The sequence below is a fragment of the Mauremys reevesii genome, linkage group 18 (genome assembly GCF_016161935.1).
Source record: "Mauremys reevesii isolate NIE-2019 linkage group 18, ASM1616193v1, whole genome shotgun sequence".
Lineage (NCBI taxonomy): Eukaryota > Metazoa > Chordata > Testudines > Geoemydidae > Mauremys > Mauremys reevesii.
This window is the reverse complement of record NC_052640.1, coordinates 24,147,836-24,175,503: the sequence shown is the minus strand read 5'-3', so window position 1 is coordinate 24,175,503 and position 27,668 is coordinate 24,147,836. Positions and strand designations below refer to the sequence as shown.

At 49.7% G+C, this 27,668-nt stretch overlaps 1 protein-coding gene across 1 annotated transcript; it reads right to left on the bottom strand.

The window, feature by feature from the left end:
- Nucleotides 1-68: 68 nt before the first annotated feature.
- TESC (tescalcin) lies at nucleotides 69-26,671 on the bottom strand. The gene is made up of 8 exons (XM_039505909.1): nucleotides 26,361-26,671; nucleotides 9,621-9,690; nucleotides 3,586-3,666; nucleotides 2,721-2,860; nucleotides 2,457-2,518; nucleotides 2,253-2,360; nucleotides 1,155-1,202; nucleotides 69-375 (listed from the first exon to the last, which is right to left on the bottom strand). Exons 1-8 carry the CDS (start codon nucleotides 26,416-26,418, stop codon nucleotides 298-300), a joined length of 645 nt encoding a protein of 214 aa, XP_039361843.1. The 5' UTR covers nucleotides 26,419-26,671; the 3' UTR covers nucleotides 69-297.
- Between the last annotated feature and the right edge of the window lie 997 nt (nucleotides 26,672-27,668).

Below are 27,668 nucleotides of genomic sequence, written 5' to 3'. Positions count from 1 at the left end.
GGTTCCAGGCCACCTTGAAGGGGGAAAAATGTTCCTCGGGCAGAGAGTAAAAAACAAAACTCTTTTATTATACAAAGGAGTCGGCATTTAAGCCTCAGACATTTCTACAAAGCACAATGCAGCCCCTGTGGGAACACAGGGAACTCATAAGATTTAATCACACACATCAGTAGCAAAATGACAGACATCTGGTACCCAAAGCACGGACCTGCCATTGGAGGTGACTGGCCTGGCTCCTCTGCCCAAGGCTCCACTCCCCTCTCCCTGCAGGTCAGTGGCTCTGTGGACTGGCAGAGGTCAGTGGCAGTGTGCAATAGGCTCCATGGTTAGAAAGCGGACGTGCATCTTGGTGTCGATGTCAATCCCCTGCCACATCTGCAGTTGGAACAGGCAGGGTTAAATGTGATGGACATCAGGGGCTTGGTCTTTTCCCAGCAATGGACTTGCCTGGGGGCTCCTCAGAGGCAGGAGCCCTTCTCATTCCTTCTACTCTGAGCTGGTCTGTTTAACACCTGCGCCGAATGGCCAAGGATGGTGCCAGCGCTGGTAATGGCTGAACATTGCTACCACCTGGCAGCTCTGTGTGAAGCAAGTTCACTGTCTCTGTCCAATTCATCCGGGGCCAGGGTCCACATCACAGAAACCACTGTCCCATCTGGCACCCCTAGCTGACAGCCTCTGTCAAGATCAAAGGGGCCTTGGAGACCAAAGGCCTCTCAGAAGTGAGCCCTTCAGAACAACACCGAGCACACTGGCAGGAGACCGCGCATGGGAAAGCTGCCCAGCCACTGCCTGTGCTGCACCCCGGGAAGCTGTCACCACGTTCCTGGCAGTGTCTGGAGGGGAGAGAAGCCTGGGGCAGTTGTGGCTTTGCAACTAACAAAAGGAGGACAGGTGGCAGTGGGTAAATGAGGCCACAGCCTTTGCAATATCCCTGGGAGCCAGCCCAGCATGGGAACCAGCATCTTAGGCACATTAGCTCGAGAGGATTAGGTATTGTGCACAGGTACTTTCACCGTTACTGCAACCCCGAAAGGGTTTGGGTAGCACCTACTGCACAAGACAGGTTTGGGGACTGAATTCTCCTGCCCTCCCACCCCCACAAGGCTCCCCATTTAAAAGTTAGTCTGAGCAACACAAAAGTCTTTGCTAACCTTAAGAAAGTCTTCGAACGTGATTCCCTCGTACACCTGGTCTGGCTCCTACGGTTTGGGAAGAGAGACAGAATTAACTCCGCTCCAGCTCTGTTAATAGCACTGAAAAGACTGAAAGAGAGAGGGTGGTCTGGGCAGGGGTAGGGGAGTCAGGAGGCCTGCCTCTTCCTCTCCTCGTGCCTCCAAACCTTTAAAATGGGGGTAATACCTAGCTACTGTCACAGTGATAGGGTGCAAAGGATTATTATTACATAAGACCGGGCGGGGGGACGGGGACATACCCAAGTGCAACCAGTTTGTTGTTGGCATGGGCTGCTCTCTTTGTGAGGTGAGACGAGGCTCCAAAACTAACAGAGCTAGAGGAAAAGAGCACAGCTGAAGACATTACAGAGCAGAACGCCAGCCCAAGACAATTGGACGTCTGGGCACTGAGGCTGCTGGGACAGGGACACCACAGCAAACAAGCCCCATAATACTGACTGCTGCTGCAGCGCCACACTCCGAGCCAGGCACCATCACCTGCTTCTCAGCCCCAGCAACAGCTGCCCATTTGATACAGGCCAAAGGAACGGGCACCAAATGCCGCCTCATTAGGACAGTGAAAGGGGACGAATAATTTGTTGTTCCTTTGGTGTTCAGGCCTCTGGACCTCTTAGCAAAGGGAGGCTTGAGAGTTCCAGCCTTCAAGGCACCGAGGCTGCAATGGGACGTAAGCGCAAGCTGAATGGGGCCTAAATGGAGACTTGCCTATACCCATGCTGGGGTTAGAGCTGGGCCATTTACTCCAGTGGGGTTTGTCTGATGAATTGTGTGTGCCCCCATTTTGCTGATGTGCCCAGCTGCAGTTGGGATCCGGCAGGCAGCGAGAGGGGGCAGCGTGACAGTGTGGGGCAGAGCACCGCATCTGGCCCTAGAGCGCCCAGCCCAAAAGCACCGCTGGAGTGCAGCGCATGGGAGCAGAGCGCATTACACAGACCAGACCGGCCCTGCACAGCGTGCTCGCCCATGGAGCAGCACCAGATTCCTCTGCGGGGCCTGGCGTCCAGCAACACATGGCGCAATAGCTACACATCATGATACCACCCAAAGGGGTCCCACCATTTGTCCCACACAGATGCTGGCAGCCTCCATCATGGCACCATCCGCAATTGACCTCGCCGACTCCTTTTCCAGGTGGGGGTTCCTCGACAGCAGCTCTTCCACCACCTAGTGGGGAGCGGGAAGCAAGTCACACTGGTGGTAGGGGCGGCAGTGGTTTGGGGAAAGGCTTTGGGAGCGGGGAAGGCTAGAACAACACATTACTTTTCTGTATTCCTGCAGGGTGATCTTCCCATCGTTGTCCGAATCGTACATATGAAAGAGAACTAGGAAACAAGGCACAGGAGAGCGACAGGCTCAGTCATGGGCTCCAATGGCTGACAGCCAAATCATAACCATGCACCCCAGAACCCAGAGCCTTACTGCAAATGTAAGGAAATAGTGAAAGAGCTGGAGGAGCTGGGTGTCTGTGCAGCCCACCCTTGAAAACTGGGGAGCCCTGAGCTGGGGACTCTTGGGAAGTCTCACATTTTAGTTTCTCTTTTCGGAAGTGATCCAGCTGCTCTTCGTCCATGTTCATCTCCATGGGTCTGAAGTAGGACATGATGGTCAGGAAGTCCTCAAAGTTGATCTCATCAGCTAACCCGTCTGATGCCTGCCGTAGGTTCCTGCAGAGGCACGAGATGATGAAGACAAGGTGAGAAATGACAGATCGGACAGCAACGAAGCTACTGGCAGCAAGCATTCAGCCAGCACGTGTCTTTCCATCGCAAATCAGAGATGAGAGATGCGGCCTATTAAATCTTCTCCAGCAATGCCACCCTGATTGGTGCAGGATTCCTCCCTGCACTATGGTTGCTAGTGCTTTGTCCAGTCGAACATTAAAGGTCTCTGTGACCCAGAGACCCATGGGTGCTTCACTATTCTGGGTGAGCCACTCGTCAGACCTCACCTACTCCCTATGCTTGACTGTACCCTGCCTGCCCAGTAACCCTGGGTGCCTCTGTGCTATGTAGCTTTGGCTCAGCATCCAGACACTGGCAGCCGGCTCACAGCACAGTGACCTCACCCCGGCTTCCTGACAGGGTGACACCAACAGCCCCGAGTCTCCCCCAAAGCTCAGTCCCCCCCCCCCCACTGCAGCACTCGCAAAACCTTCTCGAGTTCGCTGCTCCCATAAAGTGACAGAGCACGGCACTACCCGGTTCATTTGGCCGATGCTTTTGCCCTAGAGTGAAGTGATACCAAGTAGAAGGAAATCAGACAGAGGTTACAAATGAACAAAACCCTGCAGCTTCATTTGCGGGCTTGTTATAGTTTAAATGCAGTGAAAGAGGACACACACACAGTTACATCAAACCTCCCGGCTAGCTGCCAGGGCTGCTTGTCTTACCTCTTGTCGAAAAAGGCACGGACAATTTTTGACCTAATTGGATTGAACTCCAGGTCAGGGATCCTGTCAAAACTCTCCTTGCTGTAAAGAAAACAGAGACACCAACAAAGGGTGGATGAATCGGAGCAGAAGGGAAAACAGGGACTTCAGTTACTGCTTTAAGACACCCGGGGTTGCGGCAGGAAAGTGGCTCTTGTCCCATGACGAGCTCAAGCCTGGTCCCGGATTACTACCCGCTAGCCATGTCCCACTTTCCAAAGCACAAAAGCTTAATCAGATGCGGGCCCAGCTTCATTAAGTTGATTAACCAGCAATGCACAAGTACAATGCAACCCACGAAACTGAAAGAGGAGCCTACCAATCACCAACAGCTGTGTGCTAACAGAACAGCCAACCCTACCTGTCCTGTGAAGTAGCTTTGAGCTGTGCCTTCTATTAAAAAAAAGCCTCCCAGCTCAGAAGTTCTCACTGATGGAGGATTTATTATTTTAACCCTTCTGGTAACAGGGCATTTACTCAGCGCGTGCCAGGCATTGCCCGCATAACCTAGCGTACCATTCAGATTACTCAGCTCATCGTGGATCTGTCCTGCGGCGCGAGCGGAAAGAGCTTAGCACCGAGCAGCATCCCAACTAGCAGAGCTGCAGATCCTCCCCGCCCTCACCCCCCGAGGAATTAATAGCCAGTCTGTTTGTAGTCCATTCAGGAAATGACGGGAGGAAATAGTGTCTTCCTGTCTGTCACTTTCATTGATGCTGCACTGCTCAGTTCTTGTTCTTGTTCTGTTGCGGCTCAGGTTATGTTGCCTTCTCCAGGTCTCCCCCGTGACAGAAATGGAGACTGAGTTGGACACTATGTGGCCCGGGCAGTGAGGGAGAGTTCTTGTATATTGGGTTATTAGAGTCAGGACTGGCTCCAGGCACCAGCGAAGGAAGCAGGTGCCTGGGGCAGCCAATAGAAAGGGGCGGCACTCCTGCTGTTATTGGGGTGGCACGTCCTGGTCCTTGGTGGCAATTCAGCAGTGGGTCCTTCACTCCCTCTCCTCTTTGGCGGCAGCTCAATCGTTTTGTTTTTCTTCGCCACTTGGGGCGGCAAAAAAGCTGGAGCCGGCCCTGACTAGAGTCTCCTTAGCCTGTGTTGTTCTGTACTGGCGGGTGGTGGAACGGTTGTTCCATGCTTAAATTCAACCGGGCTGTGCAGCAAGGTGAGACAACGGCTCCCCACCTCGGCACATCCCTGGAAGGGCAGTTACAGAGGAGCGGTCTAGTGTCCGGCTCCAGCCCAAAGCGACACGGCAGCTTGGCCAGGCTGGGAGCCTGGAGATCAAAAGGCCACTGCACCGTGAAAAGCCCTTTGAGGAGGAGAAGTTGGGAAGAGGAGGCGAGGGAAGATCATCAGGTGCCAGAGGCTCTCCAGGGAGGTGTATGGGAGATGCTCTAGGGAGCTAGTCCCCCATGGAAGATGGTGAGACACCCGGTTGGCTAGGCAGCATAGCATCGGTTTGCGGGATAGATTCTCTCGGACACGCTGTTGTTCTGGCTCTAAGCAGGCAGTTTGTCACTGCCCCAGAGGGAACAGGACTGCAGGGTCCCAGCCTCACTCTTGGCACCAGGGGCCTGCAACCCAGGGCCCGTATAGAGCGGGAGCGTCACATTATCCCACCTGGAGCCAGATGGTGGTTCATGGCCTGAGCCCCAGGTGCGGCTGCACTTGACAAGACTCCGAGGGGCCAGAGGGGCAGCTCACCCGGGTACCACGACATCCTGCTCTGATCACTAACCCACCTCCTTGCCCCTTCTCGGGGCTTGTCTTGGGGGTTCCTAAGCTGGACGATGGAGGGAGACTGCAGTGGGGAGACCCATGCAGGGCATTGGCAGTGGGAAGAAACTCAGTTGCCTGCTGCTCCAGGGGGCCAGGCTGCACCAACAAACACTCCTTTCCACTCCCTGCAGAACGAGTCATCTGGGCAGCACAGCACTGGGCCTCTCCATAAGGAATAGGAATCACCTTCGGGTCCGCCCCCAGGATCCCCTAGCCCCTGCTCTGCTGCAGTGACACCAGTTTTAATGAGCCTGTTGCATGCTCCCCGGGAGGAAGCAGGGGTTACTGCCAACACGCAAGTGGAGACATTTGCATTGTGCTGCAGGAGGCCGATTTCCTTTGTCAGTCACTGTGACAGCTGCTGTTTGTTTTCTCTCCTGAAGACGTGGGGAGAGAGTGACAGACAGATTATGCAAAGCAGGTTCCTGTGCGTCTCTGTTGCCTGCCCCTGGCACCTTCCTGACAGCTTCCACCACAGAGCGGTGCCACCTTGTCCCGGCCAGGTCTCCACCTGACTGTGCTATGACAGAAAGGTCATCCTGCCGCTCGGGGCAGGCAGGGCTGACTCATGGCAGGGCCGGGAGAGCGCGGCGTGGCTGTTTACTGAGAGACACTCGCTATGGAACGAGCAGCTTTACTGAGTGCGGCCAGTCGCCCCTGGAGGGACACAGTGTTGCATCTTCATGGCTAGCTGACCAAAGCTTTGGAACAAAGGAAGGGCTAAGACTGTGGTGTGGATCCCGCTGGGACATGTGACGAGTTTCAGGTACTGGACTTGGCCGGGAACTCCGTTCAACCAGCAAGGGACTTGAGGACTTGAACCAGGGCACCCTGGGAAGCTCAGGTGTAGGTTACAGTTCTGTAGCTATGGGGGATGGTGGGGTTTTTCCATGCCCTGGATAACGTGTAGCATAGAACCCTCCCTCCACCTTCACCCTCACCAGAGTCAGGAGTAAACATCCCCCTTCCTAGCTGGTAGCTTCCGCTTCCCCACCAATATCCCTGTGACTACGGACACCACACCCCGAGGGCAGCATGTTCCTTCTGGAAGGGATCCACCACACCTGCCGGTGCTCCCCATCTTGGACCATCAATTTCTAAAATGCTGCTAGTGGCCAGGGCAGGGAATGGGGCTGCCAGCGAAGCCCTCCGCCAGTCTAGCGCTCCGACGCTTAGAGCTTTGCGTCAGGCTCCAAGATCGTTCCCATCTCCAGGGCCTGATCCTCTCACTGCCTTGCATCCTCAAGTCATTTGCACCTGGACAAAGGGGCAGGGGTGGCTCTAGACATTTTGCTGCCCCAAGCACGGCGGCATGCCACGGGGGGCACTCTGCTGGTCACCACTCCCGCGGCTCTGGTGGACCTCCCGCAGGTGTGCCTGCAGAAGGTCCGCTGGTCTCGCGGCTCCACCGAAGCTGTGGGACCAGCGGATCCTCCGCAGGCTGCTGCCGAAGGCTGCCTGCCGCCCTCCCGGCAACCGGCAGAGTGCCCCCCGCAGCATGCCGCCCCAAGCACACACTTGGCGTGCTGGGGCCTGGAGCTGCCTCTGCAAAGGGGGGTGGGGGGGCGCTAGACAAGCAGGATATCAGAACCCTCTACTCTGTTGCCCTGGTGATAGCAATTAATACCTACTTCCCACAGGTGCAGGTGTGCCCCCAGCCGGGAGGCAGTGGGGAAGCAGGCCGTGTGTCTGGCTGGCGGGCGAGAGAGGGGTTCCTTGTTCTTCCTACTATCCAGGCAGGGGAGGGCCTCTCTGCAGAGTCCATGCTTCCTTATTCTCCCCCCACTTGGGAAGTATTTCTGGAGGCTCCATAACTCCCTTCCTCACACACATCGTTTACAGAAGCGGCTTCTCATCTCCTTTTGGCCATGCAGGGAAATATGCCTCTTCCTTTGAAGGGCCTCCCCTCCGGCATTCTGCAGCCTAAAATTCCAATGAAAGCTGATTGCACATACAAATCCCCACCCCTGTTCGGCAGACCATGTTCTCAGGGGCACCAGGAGTTCCTCTGCGCTGCTTCACTTACAAAATAATCTCAGATTTATGGTGCCTGAAACAGTAATGAATGGCCAAAAATCGCCGTCAATTATGCTAAGCCTCCTCTCCTCGCCATGTCCTGGCCTGCATTAACAGCAGCAATTAGAGCGATCCAGGAAGAATGGGGTCCTTTCAGGCTTAACAGAGTGAGGCCAGTTCCTTTTATGCCACTACATCTTTTCTCTGTCTCTTCCGCCTTCTTGCAGCATTTTGCAAAGTCATGATAAGTGGCTGCGCTCTGAGATAAACATCTGGATGTGTGTGTAAAACAAGCGTCCGCAGAAAAACCATTGCCTACTACAGCCAAATCTTATTAACAATAGGAACAGGCAATTTATGAGCATGAAATATCCCCATTGGATAAGGTCACTTATAGGACTGAGAGAACCTGTTACAACAACAGGAAATGGAGACCGGATTTCTCATTGTCACCTCTGCTGGTTCTTTTTCTGCTCTCTCTGATACTGCTTTGACATTCCTTATACTGTCATAGGTCACATGCGAGGAAGGAGTATTCTCATAACTCCGTGTTTTTAGAATTTGGCATCACTGTCTACCAGCCAGCCTCAAAGAACCCCACAAAACATTCAGACAGTAGTTTTTTGATGCCAAAGTACATGCACACAAACACATCTTTTTTGTTCAAAATTTCCCATCAACCTATTTCACTTTTTTGATTAAAAACAAAACAGAAAAACAAGAACATCTTGCTATTATAAAAAATAAGTTTTCCAAAAAAATTGGGACTTTTGGTAAAAAAAAATTGCTTTTGTAAAACATTTTTTACCAAAAGCTTTTAGTTTCCAGGGGGGTTTTAATATTCATTTTAGACAAAAAGCTATTTTGTGCTGGGGAAACTAGGGCTGTTGATTAATCGCTGTTAACTCATGCGATTAACTCAAAAAAATTAATCGTGATTAATCACAGTTTTAATCACACTGTTAAACAATAGAATACCAAGTGAAATGTATTAAATATTTTTGTTTTTTTTAACATTTTCAAATATATCCATTTCAATTACAACACAGAATACAAAGTGTACAGTGCTCACTTTATTTTTATTACAAATATTTGCACTGTAAAAATGATAAAATAAATAGTAATTTTCAATTCACCTGATACAAGCACTGTAGTGCAATCTCTTTACCCTGAACGTGTAACTTACAAATGTAGATTTTTTTTGGTTACATCTACATTTGTAAGTTACACGTTCAGGATAAAGAGATTGCACTATAGTGCTTGTATCAGGTGAATTGAAAATTACTATTTATTTTGTTTTGTACAGTGCAAATATTTAAAAAATAAAAATAAAATGAGCACTGTGCACTTTGTATTCTGTGTTGCAATTAAACTCAATATATTTGAAAATGTTGACAACACCCCAAAATATTTAAATAAATGGAATGCTATTATTGTTTAACAGTGTGCTTAATTGCACGATTAATAGCAATTAATTTTTTTAATTGTGCGATTAATCATGATTAATTTTTTTAATCGCTTGACAGCCCTAGTTTCAACACAATTTTTTTGTAGCCAGCCCTAGTACTTTAGCAGCTGAGGAATGCAGACACCTCTGGAAACAGGGCTGATGTTTAACAGCATATAACGACAGTACACAGTAGTCTAGGAAAGAAAGTATCTATTGGGTTTCCGGGAAACGGGGCAGGCAAAGCCCACCCCATGCTAACGGATCCCCCCCAGCCTAAGGGGAGGTTCCACAGGGCCTCAGAAACCAAAGTTACCATTGGCAGCTGAAACTACAAGTGGAGTTTAGTTAACTCTCTAGCTTGGGCTTCAACCTGGCCACCGACTTGTGAAAAATGCCCTGGGATCCTTAGTGACCAGAAAAAGGTCAGGACCTTGGTTTGAAAGTCTAATTCCAAGAAAGGGATGCTCCTTCCAGCACCATAGCAAGTCCTGGCACCATGCTGTGGTATCTGTTCCCTTCTGAGTCAGAGATGGTCTCTTCCTGGCATAAGAGATTACTCTCTGGGCAGTTCCAAGAACCAATCACCTGTAATGGATGGCAGTGATATAACCCAGACAGCACTCTATAGGGCTCTCTAACCCCAGAGGAAGACAGAGCAAGAGCACATGTGCAAGGTAAAGGAACGAGTTTATAAACAACCACCCAGCCAGGGTACTAAACAAAAGGTACAGAAATAGAAGAACCCTACCGGATGGTTGGCTGGTCCCCACTTATCTGCTTGAATCTCCGGTGAAGATGCTCAATTTGTTCCAGAGTGACTGGGAAGAGAGAAGAGAGAGATCATTTGTCACTAACCTCGCCTGACACAGCAGATGAGCAATAGCTGAAACCTCCTAACCAGAGGAGGTCTCGGCATAGGGCTCCCAGTCTCTGCCAGACCTTCCCTGTGGGAAGCAGCTCTGCACTGGAAGAGGATCACAGGGACTTTTTAACCTTCTGCAGATGCACTGAAAAAGGGTTGGGTGGATTTCCTGGGTCTCATTCCTCCTATGGTTACTGCCCATCCATCCCTGCTAACCATTCCCAGGACTTCTGAAAAGCACCATATTTTTTGCCGTCAGAGAAAGCTCCCCCAAGAGAAGATACACCTGCCTGCCCTGGAAAGTCTCCATCACGTCACACACCCTGAGCACTGTGCGAGGGTCAGTGTGTGGTCAGTATAGGTTTGCACCTTGGTAAAAGGCACGTGGCCCTTAGTAAACAACATGCTAAGTGGGGTTCTCTCTCCCGTTGGCTCTTAACCAAGCGTCTTGTCTCAATGAGCAGAGTCCCCATTCCTTCCCTGCTCCTCTCTGCTGCATGCGTTCCCACCAGGGAACGTTTCTATGGCACCGTTTGCTACACATCCCTGCAGAGAAGCTGGCAGTCTGTGGCACAGTGCTGTGGCTGCAGGAAGCTGTGTTAACCTGGTCTTTGTATCTAGGGGACTTGCCTGGTCAAGGGAAATCTTGCTCCAGAGGACAGCACAGCTAGTGTGTCCCCACCCATAAAAGTGAAAATCTCTCTGTGCATTGGGGCTTCACGCGTAGTGCCTAGCGTAGGCAGTGCTGTTGTAACCTTGCCAGTCCCAGGATCTTAGAGAGACGGGGAGGTAATAGCTGGCAAACAGTGGACATAGATACACGTAGGCCTGGTCTACACCAGACACACAGGTTGACCCTGCTACATCACTGAGCCCTGGCATAGACACTGTGGGGGTGATGGAAGGATTCTTCTGGCCAGCTAGCGACCCCCTCTCGACAGGGTGGATTTACTACAGCAACGGAAAAGCCCCTTCCCCTTCCCATTACAGGGCTAGAGGAGCGAAGCTGCCGCTTTGCCGCTTCAACGCTTCTAGACATGGGTCAAAGGTCCAAGCAGCTCTTCTGAACGTTGCATGTTGGTGCAACAGCGGAGGGGGGATGCGGAGCTTCCTTAAGAGGAGGCACAGGACTCGGCTAAATAATTCAGCTCCGTTACAGCTCCAGTGCCATCCTTGAAAAAATCTGACCCATTAGGGCCACTTTATTTGGAAAGCTGCAGAGGGGACGCCGGGCAAAGATATCAAATAGTGTTGGTGTTTACGGCAGCAGGGACTAGCGGTTAGAATGCAGGACTGGTTTTAGGAGACCTAGCTTCTATTTCCAGCCCCGCCACCGGCTCCCGCTGTGGCCTTATGCATGTCATGTAACCTCTCTGCGTCCATGAATCAGGGAAGTATCATTACCTGCTTAGCTCGGAAGGGGATGCGAGGACTGAGTGTTCAGTGTTTGTAAACTGCTTTGAATATGTGAAGTACAACATGAGCCAAGCCCTCACTCTATGGCGGGGGGGGGGGCAACCTGAGCCTGAGAAGGAGCCCAAATTTACCAATGTACATTGCCAAAGAGCCACAGTAATACATCAGCAGCTCCCCCACCCTGCTCCCAGTGCCTCCCGCCCACTGGCAGCCCCGCCGATCAGCACCTCCCCTTCCCTGCCTGCACCACCCGATGAGCTGTTTTGGGCACGCAGGAGGCTCAGGGCGGGGCGGGGGGAGGAGCAAGGGCATGATGATCACCAGCTGGGCTCAATTCCCCAGTCTTCCCCTACGCCGGGAATAATAATGGGCATTGTAGTGGCATATTACACAGTCTGAAGTATCTGCCATTAGCTACTGGCTAATATATGGTACCAAGCTCGACAGACCACTGCTCTGCTGCAGTGTGGCAAAGTTTATGTCCCCATGGTGGAGAAAGACAGTGTAGTGGCATATGAAGACTATTCGGCTACAATAATTCAGTTGTCCCACTAGTTAATACTTATGGGTACGTGCTGGCACTGCCCTGGCTGTGCACAGGAGCTGGCTGGGGGCAGCTCATGCAGGGAGAACAGAAGCTCCGATGTTTACCCCTAACTAGAGAGAGCTTACAGGTAATGATACTATCTTACTCAGAAACTCAGTGCCCGGGAGTGAACTCCATACCAGTCATTGCGATACAGAACCATCCGTCTGTGAACCTCACGGAGATTTACAAGCCCTGATTAAGCCTAGCTCACCACACAGGAAGTGGGAATTACCCTCGCTTTACTGATGGGGACGCTGAGACAGAGCTGGATGGCAACTCCCACAACATCACACTGCAAGTCTGACAGGGCCCTGGACAGACTCCAGCCTCCCACTCCAATGCTCTAAGCAAGAGGGATTAGCCCTAATATTAACCTGCAATAAGCTGTGGCGACACCAATCACGGATTTGTTGACTCCTCAGTTTCTTGGTGGAAGTTATTTTCTTTGCACTGATACCTCGCCAGAAACTCGTGTGCATACTTACAGGACTCAGATCAGTCACGGGCTGGTACTTTTCAGACGTGCATAAATATTGACTATAGTAATTATCAGCAGTGGGCAAAACAGCCGTTGGCTTTGTTTGCACAAGATATTAGCTCTTGTCCATGTGCCAGTTGAGCATCACATTCTCTCCGACCCAGGCCCAGAGATGGGCGAGGTGGCATATGGAATCACATGGGATACGATGGAATACAAGCTTTCACTAATGGGCCTTTCGCAGCAGGGCAGGTAATTCACAAGCACATTAAAAAATCATTGGCAGATCTATGATTTTAACTACAGTTGCCAGAAGGTAACAGGTCTGTACTGATATTTTTCTAACTTTTAAGTAACTGGCTTTGCTCCATTTTTGTTGTTGTTTACAGCCTTGAAAGGGAAACCTCCCCAGTTCATTGGCCTAAATATTTTACAGGTCTTGGGAAGTTCTCTGTGCTGTTTGCTGCAGCTTCTGTCGCTCTCTCTCTGTGCCTGTTGCTGAAGTGTTTTGCAACTTGGTGCAAAGACTCATAGACTTTAAGGTCAGATCATGGGACCATCATGATCATCTAGTCTGACCTCCTGCACATCACAGGCCACTTAACCTCCCCCACCCACTCCTGTAGCAGGCCCATAACCTCTGGCTGAGTTACTGAAGTCCTCAAATCACCATTTAAAGACTCCAAGTTACAGAGAATCCACCATTTACTCCAGTTTAAACCTGCAAGTGGCCCATGCCTTGTGTTGCAGAGGAAAGTGAAACCCTCCCAGGGTCTCTGCCAATCTAACCTGGGGGAAAATTCCTTCTCAACCCCCCAACTATAGTAATCAGTTAGACCCTGAGCATGTGCGCGATACCCACCAACCAGACACCAGGGAAAGAATGCTCTGCAGTAACTCAGAGTCCTCCCCATCCAGTGTCCCATCACCGGCCGTTGGAGATATTTGCTGCTGGCCGTTGCAGATTGGTGACATGCCATCATAGGCAGTCCCATCATACCATCCCGTCCGTGAACTTACCAAGCTCAGTCTGGAAGCCAATTATGTTTTTTGCCCCCACTGCGCCCTTTGGAAGGCTGATATTTCCCTCAGTGACTCTCAGCAGATATCCTTACATCTGCTGCAGCAGCAACAGCTGTTGGGGATGGGGCTATGACTAGCCATGGCTGGACCAGATCCACATCATTCCAATGGCTGACCTGAGAAAGCTCCAGTGTCGTGTAACGTGATGAAAGACATGAGACTAAGACTGGGCTGGCCACGAGCCACTGTTTAAAGCTCAGCCAAGTGTCAACAATGCAGGAAAATCGCAGCTTTAGGAGGTGGATGGAAAAACGTGTTTGAGCAAGTAGCTTAAAGTTCACTCCAGGGAGCAGTCGGGTTCTTCTCTGAGTGGCTGTATTTGAACATCAATTCCAGCGGGGTATAGACATCAGCGTTAGGTTACCCTCTCACAGGCTACACTCAGCACCCACGTCCAGGTGAGCACAGCCATCCAGCTCATGGGCTCTGCCTGCGTGAGGCGATAGCAGGTGGGCCCAGAAATCCAGTGCGCAGCATTTCTTTTTCCATCCCAAGTGTCTCAAGACTTTCCTTTTCTCGCGCTCACACACAGGTGTAAATTCCATCAGCTAACACTTTTCACTTTCACCAGGAACAGTTGCACCTGGATTTTCCAGTCTGCCTGCAATGAAGTCTGGAAATGTCCCATGCGTCAGTGTTGAATCTCTCATGGACTGGGGCAGGACCTTTATTTAAAAAGCTACTATTAAAATAAAAGTTCTTACACGCCCAGACTGCCAGCGTCTGAACCCCCTGTAACTGCTAACGTCTCCTTGCCCTTGTCACTGACTCCCAATTAGCTAAACAAATTTGGTGGGGTTGGCCAAGCTGTTTGGATGAGCAAGATCCTGCTGTAGTTTGAGTCTCTAGCTGCGTAAAGTGGGACTCGACCTATTCCGCTTACATCTCCCTTATAGCCATGTAGTGCTCTGGTTTATGCTTCGCTGTTTTCCTTCTGTTCATGGTTTTCACGTAAATGGAAACTTTGTCTACACATTGCTTCCAAAGCTTCGAGGTCAGCTGTTGACCTTTCACATTGCCACTTGATGACATCACCATTGCCATGGAAACAATGGGGCCAAGGAAGGTTTACACATCTGGAACTTGGTTTTAAATCAAAGTTTTATAAACCTTGGGGAATGCACAAGTGGTGACAAAAATCCCATCTGGCAGCAAAATGGTACCTCTTCCTCTCCCAGCCACCAGAGCGCTCCGAGAGAGTCTATGATTAGCACAGAGGACTTGGAAATAGGACTCCTGGGTTCTATTCCCAGTTGTGCCAGTGAATTTGGGCAAGTCACCAAGTCTCTGTAATGTAGCTTGCCACATATGTAAAATGGAGGTAGCACCCCCCCCAGAGAGCTGTGGAGCACTTTGAGATTCACAGATGGAGGGTTCAGTGAGTCCAGTGCTACTCTGTGTACTAGGGACCACTAGTGATCAGTAGGTAGCCATGTTCCATGCTAGTGAAATGCTTGCACTGCTCTGTGGAGAAAGGGGGGAGCTCCGTGTGCTGCAGCATGTCACCTCTCCCTTCCAGGTGCCTCACCTGCCCAGGGTACAAAACAAAAGGGGTCTCTCCCGAAGCCAGGTCTTCCTCCCGTGCCACCACTGGCAGCACAAGGCTGGGCACAGTTCTCCTTTCGAACAGGCAGATGATCAGTTGCGATCGGACATTGTGTTCAAAAGAATCTCAGTCCTTTCCCATAAAGCAGCAACACCCGCACAAGGGGAAGCACTCCCCGGGAGAGACACTCAGGGTCAACGCTTCCGGCTCACATCCCTTAGAAAGAACTCGAGTCTCTGATGGCCCAGGCCTTTGCCCACGTGTAGGCTTCCAGGCTAGAGCGAAAGGCACTGGATTCATTGGGCTTTTTTCCAGGCTGCTGGTCTCTGAGTCAGAGCCTCCCAATCCTGGCATCAGAGAGATCCTGAACACCGCTGCCATTTTGTTGGGCTTCCTTAACCAGCTGTGTCAGCCCCAGGCACAACAATCACCTAGCCTACAACAAAGCCACCTCCCCGTTCCCCGTTAGAGAGCCCGATAGAGTGCTATCTGGGTTATATCACTGCCATCCAACATGAAAGGAGCCTCAGTGACTGAAGTCAGGCTGGTGTAGGTGCCCTGGGCTCTGAGTCCCTTCTGATGTGGCTGAGCTCCGATCGAACTTCTAGTGGTCCCAGGTTCATAAGTACCGCTGGGGCCCAAGGTCCCCAGGTGAGGAATTAGAGCCAGTGTTTTAAAGGTATTTAGGTGCCTGAAGACACAGGTAACATCTAGGTGCTTTGGAAATCCCACAAGGCATCTTCAGGCACCTTTCAACCACGGGGCCTTTGGCTCTGAATACCAGCAGAGCGGCAGGATCCCAGCTCACTCCTGCCATAAGCAGGCACCGCTGCAGTGTGGAGTGAATATAGGAGAGTTGTGGCTGTCGGTTCACACTGTGACTTTGTCCCTTGGCATTATCTGAATTCCAGCGGCACCCAGGCCCAGCGCCACGCAGACCCGTCCCTGCCCCAGAGAGGTGACATTCCAGGTCCAGCTGTAGTCGTGAGAATCCACTTCCCAGCAGAGTTCTCAGAGCTCGGGTTATACTGGGGCTGGGCCAAACCTAATTGTATTTGGCGTCTAACTTAACTTTCACAAACTGCCCCCTCTCCACCCTGTCTGCTAATGCACACATGTAAACAGCCAGGAAAGGCAAAGTAATCCAGGGTGGTGACCCTTTGAGAGAGGCCAAGAGTTCTGTTTTACTCAGACTTAAACACGCTTCTGCCTCAATCCATACAGCCACCACCCCAACTTATTTATCTCGCCAGAGCATTCTCCTGAGACGTACCTTTTCCTGGCAAGGGCCAGCCAGGCCGCAGCCTTCTCCTCAGCCAGGCTGCCAAGTGCTCATGCAGGCCAGACCTGCACACTCCCTTCAGCCCTCTCCCCTCCCTTCCTGCCTCCTGCTGCTCCCTCGCCCTAGCCAACAGCAGCTGCAGTTACACGCCAAATGATGGGGGGAAGGCAGCCCCTGCAAGACAGTACCACTGCTCCAGGCGTACAGGATTTAGGGCAATGCAGATAACCTGCCGCTCAGGGTCCCACACAGCTTGCACTCTGACGGGCGGCTGTTCCTGATCAGACACAGCTCCTGAGTGACGCAGGAAAGAGGCAGGGTCTCGCTTGAATTTGGGTCTCCCATAGGCAAGCACAGAGTCTAGCCCCAGATGATGGGGGCTGGCTGTGTGGTACTTTAAATGTGGTTCAGACCTGGAAAGTGACTCTAATAACAATAATAATCCCCAGCTCTTATGCAGCTTTTTCCATCAGTCAATCTCAAAGTGTTTGACAAAGGAGGTCAGTATGATCAACACCATTTTACAGTTGGGAAACTGAGGCACAGAGGGGTGAAGCAACTTGCCCAAGGTCACCCAGTAGCAGAGCCAGGGTCTCCTGATGCCCAGACCTGCAAGCTATCCAGTAGGCCACACTCTTGCTCCTCAACAACTAGCATAATCTGGTTCCCTAGCCAATATTCACTGATTCCAGCTCAAATCTGTGCTCTTTGCAAGTGAACAGCTGAGGGGTTTTTGTTTTCTTCTTAGCTGCCAGCCCCCCAACTTCACCTTGCAGGGCTCCATATGCAGGCTGAGGGTTTGTGCAGGTCTCACTGAGGGCCTAATCCAAAAACAATTAGGATTTGTGCAGGTGAAACTGGGTTTACTTTGACCTGCATCTTCACTTTCACCTAGCTTGGCTGTCAGAGCCCAGGCTGAGTTCATCAGGCTTGGAGTCAGAAAAACAGCTTCTGACTTGCGAACTGAGTAGCCTTGATCTGGGCTCATTAAATATGAAATCCCACCTTGCCATTTACACTGAGGCCAAGATCAAAGTCACGTAGCAGGGCCGCCCAGAGGATTCAGGGGCCTGGGGCAAAGTGGGGGAGCGGACATAAAAAAAGGTGCCACCCACTGTGGCGCTTGTACTCACCGGGCGGCGCTCCGAGTCTTCGGTGGCAGCGGCGGGTCCTTCACTTGCTCCACGTCTTCAGCAGCACTGAAGGGCCGGAGACCCGGAGCGAGCGCGGGGCCCGCCGCCGAAGGGCCGCCAAAGACCCGGAGCCAGCGCGGGGCCCGCCGCCGAAGGGCCGCCGGAGACCCGGAGCGAGCGCGGGGCCCGCCGCCGAAGGGCCGCCGGAGACCCGAGCGAGCGGGGCCCGCCGCCGAAGGCGCCGCAGACCCGGAGCCAGCGCGGAGCCTGCCGAAGCCCCCGAGCGAGCACGGGGCCTGCCGCCGAAGGGCCTCTGGACACCCGGAGCGAGCGCGGGGCCCGCCGAAGGCCCGGAGCGAGCGCGGGGCCCGCCGCCGAAGGGCCGCCGAAGACCAGAACAGCCGCTGGGTGAGTAAATATTAAAAAGGCGCCTCTGGCCAAGGAAGAGATTCTCATCCAGGGCTCACGGGGCCCATGTGGGGCCCGGGGCAAATTGCCCCACTTGCCCCCCCCTCTGGGCGGCCCTGGTATGTAGGCACCTAACACCCACTGAAATCAACAGGAATGTGATGCCTAAATACCTTTGTAGATTTGGGTCAAAGCCCCTTTTTTTTGGCGGGGGTGGGAAGAAGCCCGCGCCATTACATTCCTGGCTATCCGGGCTTGGGACGGACGTTACTCACCAGCTGATGGTTATGGGCTCCTGGCTTTCCAGGCAGGACTGTTCACAGCAAAGGAGCACCGCGATGCCAAAGGCTCCAATTTGCACTGCAGTCTGAGCTCAGGCCGACCACGTTACAGAGGCTCAGGCTAGACGGTTCTGCTCTGGAAACGGCGTCAGAAATGGTGCCAGAACTTTGATGGAGTTGGTTTCTCTTCTCCAACCACTGCAGGAATTATTTGGGCTTATGCTGGGTCAAGACCAAAGCCCGGTGGGGCCTGGCTAACAAACGTGACCAGGCTGGATTGCTTTTTATTACAAGTGCACTCCCTGTGAAAATGCAGATCTTCAGCCTGACCTAACCCCCTTCCCTGCTCCCTAACCTCCCTCTCGCTTTAGAACATTGCTCCTGCAGAGACGTACAGCCCTTGTTCTGGAACAAGAGGTTTGATACTAACGTGGCAGGCACCCATCCAGTATAGTGACTTGACTGTAGTGTCTAGATGCCACAATGATGGCCACTTCAGAAAGGCCTCGGCGGTAAAATGGGGCCTGATACCAAAGGTGCATTGTAAATTTGGGGGCTTGAGTTTTGATCTAGCTGAATAATCCGGTTCCTGGGCATCATCATGTGACACCCTCGTGCCTCCTACTGGCTCTCCACGTTCCTCTGACTGCTTGGATGTGCCCTGTACAGGAGGGGAACCTGCGCTGTATCGTTTCATTAGTTTTACGCACGTGAGAGAGAGGAATCCGGGCTGAGGCTGAGTTGCCGAAGTGAACGTCAGTCCCAGTGAAAGGTGCTGGATTGAGAGTTTATCCCAGAAGCACATCTACGCCAGCGCAGGTTTCGTCGCTCCGCTCGGCTGCCGATGTGCCTGTTGTGACAGCTAGTTTGGTACCATGAACACCTGTGCGCTGGAAACAGGCTTGAGATCATCAACTCAGTTCACGAACGCCACCAAACGGCCAGCTGGTAATGAGCACTCACGTCTGCATCGCCCCACCTGGGCAGGGTTAGCATTTAAGGTCTCAGGTGGTTCATTTGAGATTTTGGCTCAGGTGGCCAGCATGAGTCACGGTCTCATAAGCGCACAGCACTGTATGTCCGTAAACGATCGGATTTCTCCTCCAGCCAAAGCCAGGCTGCAAATGTAGCCTCGCTCCCTTTCTGTGTGGAAAGCTGAGATGTCCAGTGCGTTACCATAGTTCTACACTGCACATCAGCTGACCGCTCCGGCCGCGCAGCCCTGCCCTAATGGAGGCAAAAGGAGGCTGTTTTTGCCTTTAAAGATGGGGCTTGTAAATAAAGGATCGTTTGTGTTCCTGTCACTTGCTCCTTAAGAGCTTGATCCTTCAGCTCTTGAAATCTACAGCAAGACTCCTTGTAGCTTACAATAGAGAGAGTATCTGGGCCCAAAGTTACCGTGGTGAAGTAAACTCTTTTGCTGGCAGTGGTATTAATGCATGCTCTGCACTCTGCCCTATTCAGATCTCTGTTTTAGAGGGTGAAGGCCTGAGCAGACTATCAGGGACAGTCACATGCCAGTTCATGGGAGTCAGAGACCTGCTGAGTCATCTGGAACATCCCTCAGCTGAAGCAGGATGGTTCCCTAGGGTATTTACAGAAGTACTTATCTTGTCCAGTTGCAAACAGCACCAATGATGTGGCTTTCACCCCTTCCCTTGGGAGACTCTTGTGGTCTGACAGCTGCATCGTTAGGAAATACTTCCAGCCAGGTATTATCCTAAAATGGTCTTGGTTTGAATTGGGGCCTCTCTTCCCCACCTCATCCCACCGCCCACACAAACATCTCAGTTTGCAAGTGAAATGTTTTTTTTAAAAAAACAACAACATTGGATTTGGGAGATTTAAAAACACCTCCCTGTTCTCCTCTCCCTCCCCTTCTCTACCCAGGACCCTGCCTCGCTGAGAATGGATTAAGGCAGCGGGAGGCCCACCATGAACACATGACACTGGGGGCTCGCATATGTGTATTGGCCACGTCCCTACACACATCACAGCAATCCCCTACCTGGCAGAGGATAGCTAGACTCCACCTCCTTTAGTCTCTGTGCTGCTACAATATCACCTGGAAGAGCAACAGGAGCTCGCTAGACCTGTGTCTTGGGTTCAGCACTCTGCCTGCACAGTGATCCTGACCTCTGCTTCCATAATGAGAGCCCAAGTTGGCCTTGGAGAACTCAGATCACCCCGCCCCCATGAGGCAGTTAGTTGTGCTGCCTCTCATCCACCACTTAGAAATGAGTTCTTCCCAGTAGCAACCATTTCAGCGTCAGTGTTAGACTTGAGCCCACAGGGCGGGGCAGATCGACCCCTATAAAAACTCCACAAGAGACCATGCTTTGCAATATTTCTCTCCAGTACTGCGTCCGGCCGTGTTCCATTCCGAACCGTGCAAGATGGAATCCGGCCCACGGTCCCTTTTCCAATAATTTGTTTTGACTTTTTTTAAATTACTGATTTAAAATGAAATAGTCCCTCATTCCACAAACATCCCTTCCTGCTTTGGTGCGACTGAGGCTTGAATCAGACGCGCACTCAGACAGTGAGGAAAACCATAGGCTCCAGCCTCTCTCTCTCTCTCAAACGTTAATCTAATAGATGAAGAGGGGAAAAGTTATCAACCAGGCCAACATATCCACCGGTCACCGTCTGCAAGCACAGACACTCCAAATGCAGCCAAATTAGCCCTTCATTAAAGCCCATCACTCCATGAGACTTCTCATACACAATGAGCACGCTCAGATTCACAGCAGAATGCCGTGTGCAGGAGCCTCACCGTAGAATCTCATTGGAATGTGGCTGGGAACTTTTGCTTTTAAAGGCATGTAATGGATGCTGCTGGCATTCCCAACAAGAGGCTCTGATAAGAAGGTAGGAGCCACTGAACCTACCCCAATCCTCATAGGGTCACGTGAATGCGGTAGCAAAGTTATTGGCTGTAAATAACTCGGTATCAGACTGGCCTGACACAAGCTGCCTTTAGGTTTCTAAAATAAAGGCTGGCTCTTGCCACTGTTATTTGGTTTAGCGCAGCCTCTAGAGGCCTCAGTCAAGATCAGGGGTCCACTGTGCTAGGCACGGTACAGATGCACAGTATGAGCCAATCCCTGCCCCATTCTAGAGAGAGGGACAGACAGAGTGGGAGGGGAAAGAGAAGCAAAGAGGGGAGAGGTGATTTGCCCGAGGTCACGCAGCAGGTCTGGGGCAGAGTCACGAACAGAAACTACGTCTCCCAAGGCCCTATCCACTAGGCCATGCTGTCTCTCCCTTTTGTCTGTTTACAGCCCTTACTTGTTGCAGTAGAAAGCAGACATGACACAAGCTCTTCAGGACAAGTGCAATCGCTTCATTTGTCCCTGTGACACACCTACCACACTTCAGCATGCTCAAAAATCAGTCAATGCCTACAGTTAATCCTGGGTTTGCAGCAACCTCGCCCCTTATCGAGCACAGGTCCCATCCATTCATACGACCAGACTAGCATGCAAGAGCCTTCTCCACTGCAGCTCCTTACATCTGGAACAGCTGCCCTGCTTCTCGCTACTGCGTTGATTCTTCTTCTTTTTTTTCCTCCTTCTCATTTCAAATCTCAGTTGGCCAGAATAAACTTTTCTCCTTTGTCTGGACCATTGCATCCAGCTCTCCCTATGCCATTATGTATGATTCAACTCTGTAATTGTATTAATGCCATAAAACAGCTTACGATGCAATTTGTATGAAAGACACTTTGCAAAATGAAGTAGTATGGAAGATTTAGGATCTACTGATTTGTAGCTCCAAACATCAACCTCTTAGAAATAGATTGATGGGGAACATATTTCTGACACTGAAACTAATTCATTGCTGCTTAACTTCTAGATGCAGTAGCATTTACAATCTTTCATCTAAAGTATTTGAACATTGCACTTGAATGCACTTTCAGAGGGTTAATGTTGTTTAGGTTTCTCTTTGTGTGTGTGTGTGTGTGTGTGTGTTTGCATGCATAATTAATCCCTAGGGCATACCAAGTCGTATTAACATTGTGCTAAGACCTCTGTAAAGGCTGTGAGGATAGTTTTATGGTGATTATTTCTCAGCTCATCCCAATACGTTATTTATTATTTGTATTGTGGTAGCATCTAGGAATCCTAGTCACGGACCACGACCCCACTGTGCTAGGTGCTGTACAGACTGCCCCACACATGGTCTATCTTTCAAATCATACATTGAGAAACATTATAACTCGAGAACAAAACCAAATGACTGCTTAGCAAAGCCAAGAAGTCATCCATGAGTGTTTCAAATTGTGGGCAACTTGTTTCACAACATAGTGATTCCTTTTGTAACATCTATGTGAAATTGACACTATGAAGCTCTTATTAATTCACGCTAGGACCCGGAAGGATTACAAAGGAAGGAAAATAACCACATACACTCCCCAGCTCTACTTTACGGAATGAATCAGACCAACAAACATAGATGGTAACCCGCTGCTTGAAATCAGTTCCTTTATTACACCTACCCATGAGTCCTTGCTTTCTTGCTGGCAGCTTTAGGATGCAACTGCAGAATGGATGAGTGAAGCAGGTTTCAATCGCCAAGGGAGAAAACCGCAGTGACATAAAAAACCTGCACAAATCACTTACTTAAAATGAAAACGAAAAAGCCTTTTCTGGCACAGGGCTGCCCCAGCAGAACATCCCCAGAAATGGCTCAAGCACCAGCTGACTCTGCAGGGAACCTCACTTGCTATGATTCTCAAGGTGGGAGGCAGGAGGAGCGTGTCCTGCAAATGGTTTCTTTGCAGGCACGTCACGTCACACAAACTCTCACCCCACTGCCAGAGCTTTGTGTTCGGTTCCTTTAAAACAAGCCCAGATCTGAGTGAGCCGGGGCCCAGTTCGTGTGGCGGAGCTGCACAAACACTCATGGGTCTGTTATGAAGCAGAGTGACAAGCAGCAATTTCATTCAATCCCAAAACTCAGCTGATGGTAGAACCATAGAATCATAGGCCTGGAAGGGACCTCGAGAGATCACCTAGTCCAGTCCCCAGCTCGCACGGCAGGATGATGATGTCTCATCTGTTTTCAAACCGTCATGACACAAAACCCAGCCCAGGCCCACAGAGCTTTGGGCACATTTGTAACAATCCCCCTTTCTCTCCCCTCCCAACAGGAGACTCTGCATGATTTCAGGATGAAAACATCACGTAGCTCTAGTCTCAGATGCTTCCCGGCTGTAAAGGGCAAGTTCATTTCTTGGACATACGCTCCCTGCCACAACAGGTAGTCTGGAAGCACGGAGGTTAAAACTGACGTATTTTCCTTTGTCGATGCACCAAATCAGTGTAAAATTTATGGGTCTCCTAACCAGGCGCCTCTTATGCAACTGGTTATCTTCCTAGCTATAAGTTATAAATTTAATAGCTTAGCCATCTGGGTGAGAATCTGGAGAATTGTCCGTTTAAATTAGTTTGCGTTCATTTGATTTTAATTAATTGTCCCAGTGTGGTTTTACTTAATTTGTTGTTTCTGCCTTGATTGCAATAGACAGGCTAATTTTCTGTAAACAAAATGCTTCATCACATGGTGAGCTATTACCATTTCTCGGATGTGGTGTGTGTTTTGTTTCTAATTAAGAGCATTTTGTATTAAAAAAAATGTCTAAGAAGATCTAAGAGCACAAGTAGTGAACTAAGGGCACAACTGCAACTTTTAAAAGTTCAGAGTAGCACAGAAACACAAAAACCATCTGAATCTAGAAAACGTCCATTATGGTAACCTTCCCCAAACGTATTCATTACAAAATGCATGTATGTGATTTTATATATTAACACAGGGGTCGGCAACCTTTCAGAAGTGGTGTGCCGAATCTTCATTTATTCACTCTAATGTAAGGTTTCGCGTGCCAGTCATACATTTTAACGTTTTTTAGAAGGTCTCTTTCTATAAATCTATAATATATAACTGAACTGTTGTTGTATGTAAAGTAAATAAGGCTTTTAAAATGTTTAAGACGCTTCATTTAAAATTAAATTAAAATGCACAGCCCCCCAGACCAGTGGCCAGGACCCGGGCAGTGTGAGTGCAACTGAAAATCATAGGTTGCCATAGGTTGCCTACCCCTGTATTAACATTACACACACACACACACACACACACACACATTTTAAAATGAAACATGCTCAAACGAAGACCCCAGATTTCAACATTGCCGTGTCCAGACTCTGACTCCAGATCCAAATATCACAGTTTGTCCCACTATAAAAGGGTCCAAAATGGAACTCCTGAGGTTTGGGTGAGGGGGATGAAATCGAGACCTGAATTTTGAATCTCCCAAATACAGATTGTTTAGATCTGGTTTAGGATCAGGTCAATGTGCTACCCCATGGATTGTCTTTTGGGATTGTTATATTAAACTTATGAATAGTTTATGTGTGATTGTGTTTTACTCAATGGGGGAAGATTCCTACAGGAATCAAAAACAGCAGAGGGTGATTACCCCTCAGACTGAACAACCCCCTAGTGATATCCTCCCCCTCCCCCAGCAAGGCTCCGGCTGGGTTTCCCAGGGCTTTTGGTATAATGGGATGGGCTTGAACTCACTTGTAGTCTTCCTTTTGACTCAACAAACTGACAGGATCTTAGGGGACCTCCACCCTTGTTGAAGACAGCCTGACCCCTACCCCTGTGTTGGACTTAGGAAAAGTTTACCAGAGATCACACCCAAGTGTGTAGGAACTTTTGTTGTTTTTAATATATTTTCTCTGTAAAGCTTTTGCCCAAAGAATAAATTCCTGGAGCAGATCTTTTACCAAAACATCCAATCTCGATTTAAACGCTGTCAGTGACGGAGACTCCGCTACGATCCAGGATAAATCATTCCAATTGTTAAATTACTCTCTCCATTAAAATGTGCAACTTATTTCCAGTCTGAATGTGTCTGGCTTCAACTTCCAGCCATTGGCTTGTGTTATACCTGCCTCTACTAGACTGAAGAGTCCATTGTCAAATATTTGTTCCAGTGTAGACAGATACAGACTGTAATCAAGTCATCCCTTAACCTTCTCTTTGTTAAGCTAAACAGATGGAGCTCTTTGAGTCTATCGCTATAAGGCCGGTTTTCTAATCCTTTAATCATTCTCATGGCTCTTCTCTGAACCCTCCAATTCATCAAACCTCCTTCTTGACTTGTGGGCATCAGAACTGGACATAGGATTCCAGCGGTGGTGTCACCAGTGCCAAATACAGATGTAAAATAACCTCTCGGCTCCTATTCAAGATTCCTCTCTTTATGCATCCCAGGATTGCATTAGCTTTTTTAGCCATAGCTTTGCACTGAGGAGTTCATGTTTAGCTGATTATCCACTACAACCCCTAAATCTTTTTCAGAGTCATTGCTTTCCAATATAGAGGTCCCCTTCACATGAGTGTGGCCTACGTGCTTTGTTCCTAGATGTACATGTAGCCATACTAAAATGTATACTGTTTGCTTGTGCACCGCTCACCAAGCGATCCCTGAATCAGTGACCGGTCCTCTTCATTCTTTACCACTCCCCCAATTTTTGTGGCATCTGCAAACTTTATCAGTGATGATTTTAGGTTTTCTTCCAGGTCGTTGATAAAAAACATTAAACAGCGTAGGGCCAAGAAGCAATTCCTGCAGGACCCCATGCTATAGTGTTCCCACCATTCACTTGGCAAAGGAGAGCAATGCAGAAATTACACATTCATGCAGTGTTTCTGCGTCTGCCGTCCTCACATGGTCAGATGTGTCTCACTGGCTATCAGAATGATGGAACAATCAATGTGTGGCTATGGCAGCTCCCATATACTTGTCATCTAAGGAGCACAACACAGTTTATGAGCATTAATGCTCAGAGTTTCAACACGCCTGGGCGGTTGGTATTATCTCCATTCTATAGCCAGGGATGTCAAGGCACAGAGAGGTTGAAGGACCAGCAGTTGTTATTAAAACACTGCAGGTTTGTATATGCAAGTTCTCAGCTCTTAGCACTCCTAGTGACTCCATCCGTCACACAATCAGCGGCTAGACAGACTCAAAACTAACTCACCCCTTAAAAGGGCCACATAGCAAGCAAGAGCAGAGAAAACATGACTTTTGTTTTGAGTTCACTTATAAAACCTTCCTGCTCAAACCAGCCCTGTCATCTTGCTGTCGTCACTTGTCTAGTTTCGAAAGCCACTGTAAATTGCAACAACATAGAGCAACCTAAAGTCCCCAGTTACTTATGCAGTTAAACCACATTCTTCACGAGTCCTGTGCTTAGTGAACCTTGCCGGAGCAGCTGGTTATCGGAGATGCATTAGACCAGACAGAGACCTTGCCAGATCCACTTTAAATCCATCAGCAATGATTAAAAATACTACATTGGGAATAAAGAAGCTAAAAACACAGAGCAGTACTCACAGCCAGTCTTGTCAGCAAGTTCTTGGATCTCTTCTGGCATAGAGTGGGCAGAACCCATCCCTTTAAACGGACAGCGTAATAAACTGAAACGTCTTAAGCAAAATCCAGTTAATCCAAGCTAGGGGCAGGGGCAGAGATGAATATTAAAGAGCGGTGGTGGTGGGAGGAAGTTGTTTGACCAAGACAAATAAAATACTAAACATTCAAAGAGAGCAGAGCAGGCAGCAGCCCTGCGAAGGGAGGGTTTTAAGGTGCTGGCTAACAGCAGTGCCAGCCGGACGAATGTACAGTGCATCAGTTTAAATCTTGAGGAAGTGTGAGGCACTAATTATAATACAGTGCTACATACATATAGAGAGCAATCCAGGCTTCCTCAGGGTCCAAGAGCCCTCCAAGTTTGAGAGCTACCTGGTTTAGGACAGCAGGGTGATCGTCTGTTGTTAACACATTATAGCACTTGGAAATAGAAATCCACAATGCAGTCTATTATTTCTGCAGTTATACCTGCAGTAGAAGAAACTATAGTAACAAGAAAAGTTTATTACTCTTCCTTCACCCTTGTGGCAAGGCACTATTGCAGGGAAGATGGGGAATACTCACATTTATTAATACTACTTTGCACTTACATGGCACATCACATCCAATGACCTCAAAGCAGTTAAATTAAGCAAGTCGTACAACACTGCAATGGGACAGGTGTACTGTTCCTATTGCCCTTTTACATGGGGCAAACTGAGGCACAGAGTCCATAGTGGTCAGATTTACCTCTCTGTTGTGGTTCTAACCATACGGCAACCTTTCTTCAGGCAAAGAAGCTTTCCTGTTCTGAAGTTAGGCGTTCCTAAGGATTAAAAAGCTGTGTTACACCAACCTGGATCCAGACGTCTCCGTTTGCAAGAGGAGAAGAAAAAGGTTTTGCTCTCTTATTAGTACTTATCACTGTTTCTCTTTATTTCCCTTCCTTAATAAACAAGAATGTCCAGAGTGGTGAGGAAACTAGAGTTGGCTAGGAACGGTACCATTCTTGGCCACCGGGGCAATAGCCACACTCGAGGGCATTCTTAAACTACCATTGTCAAGTTTCAGCATTAACAGCTGTGATAATCTGTCTTTGCACAACATATTAATTCTGTCAGAGATCATGAGCACTCTGTGTCAAACAGCAAACTCCATTTTTAACATGAGCTTTCTCTGTGGTCTTTTTACCTCCATGTTGGACTGGAATTCCCAGGGGGCAGTGAGCCAGGGCTCACAATGGAGGGCTGTTAAAACGTGATGGCCGTCTATTCACATGGATGCACCTTTGAA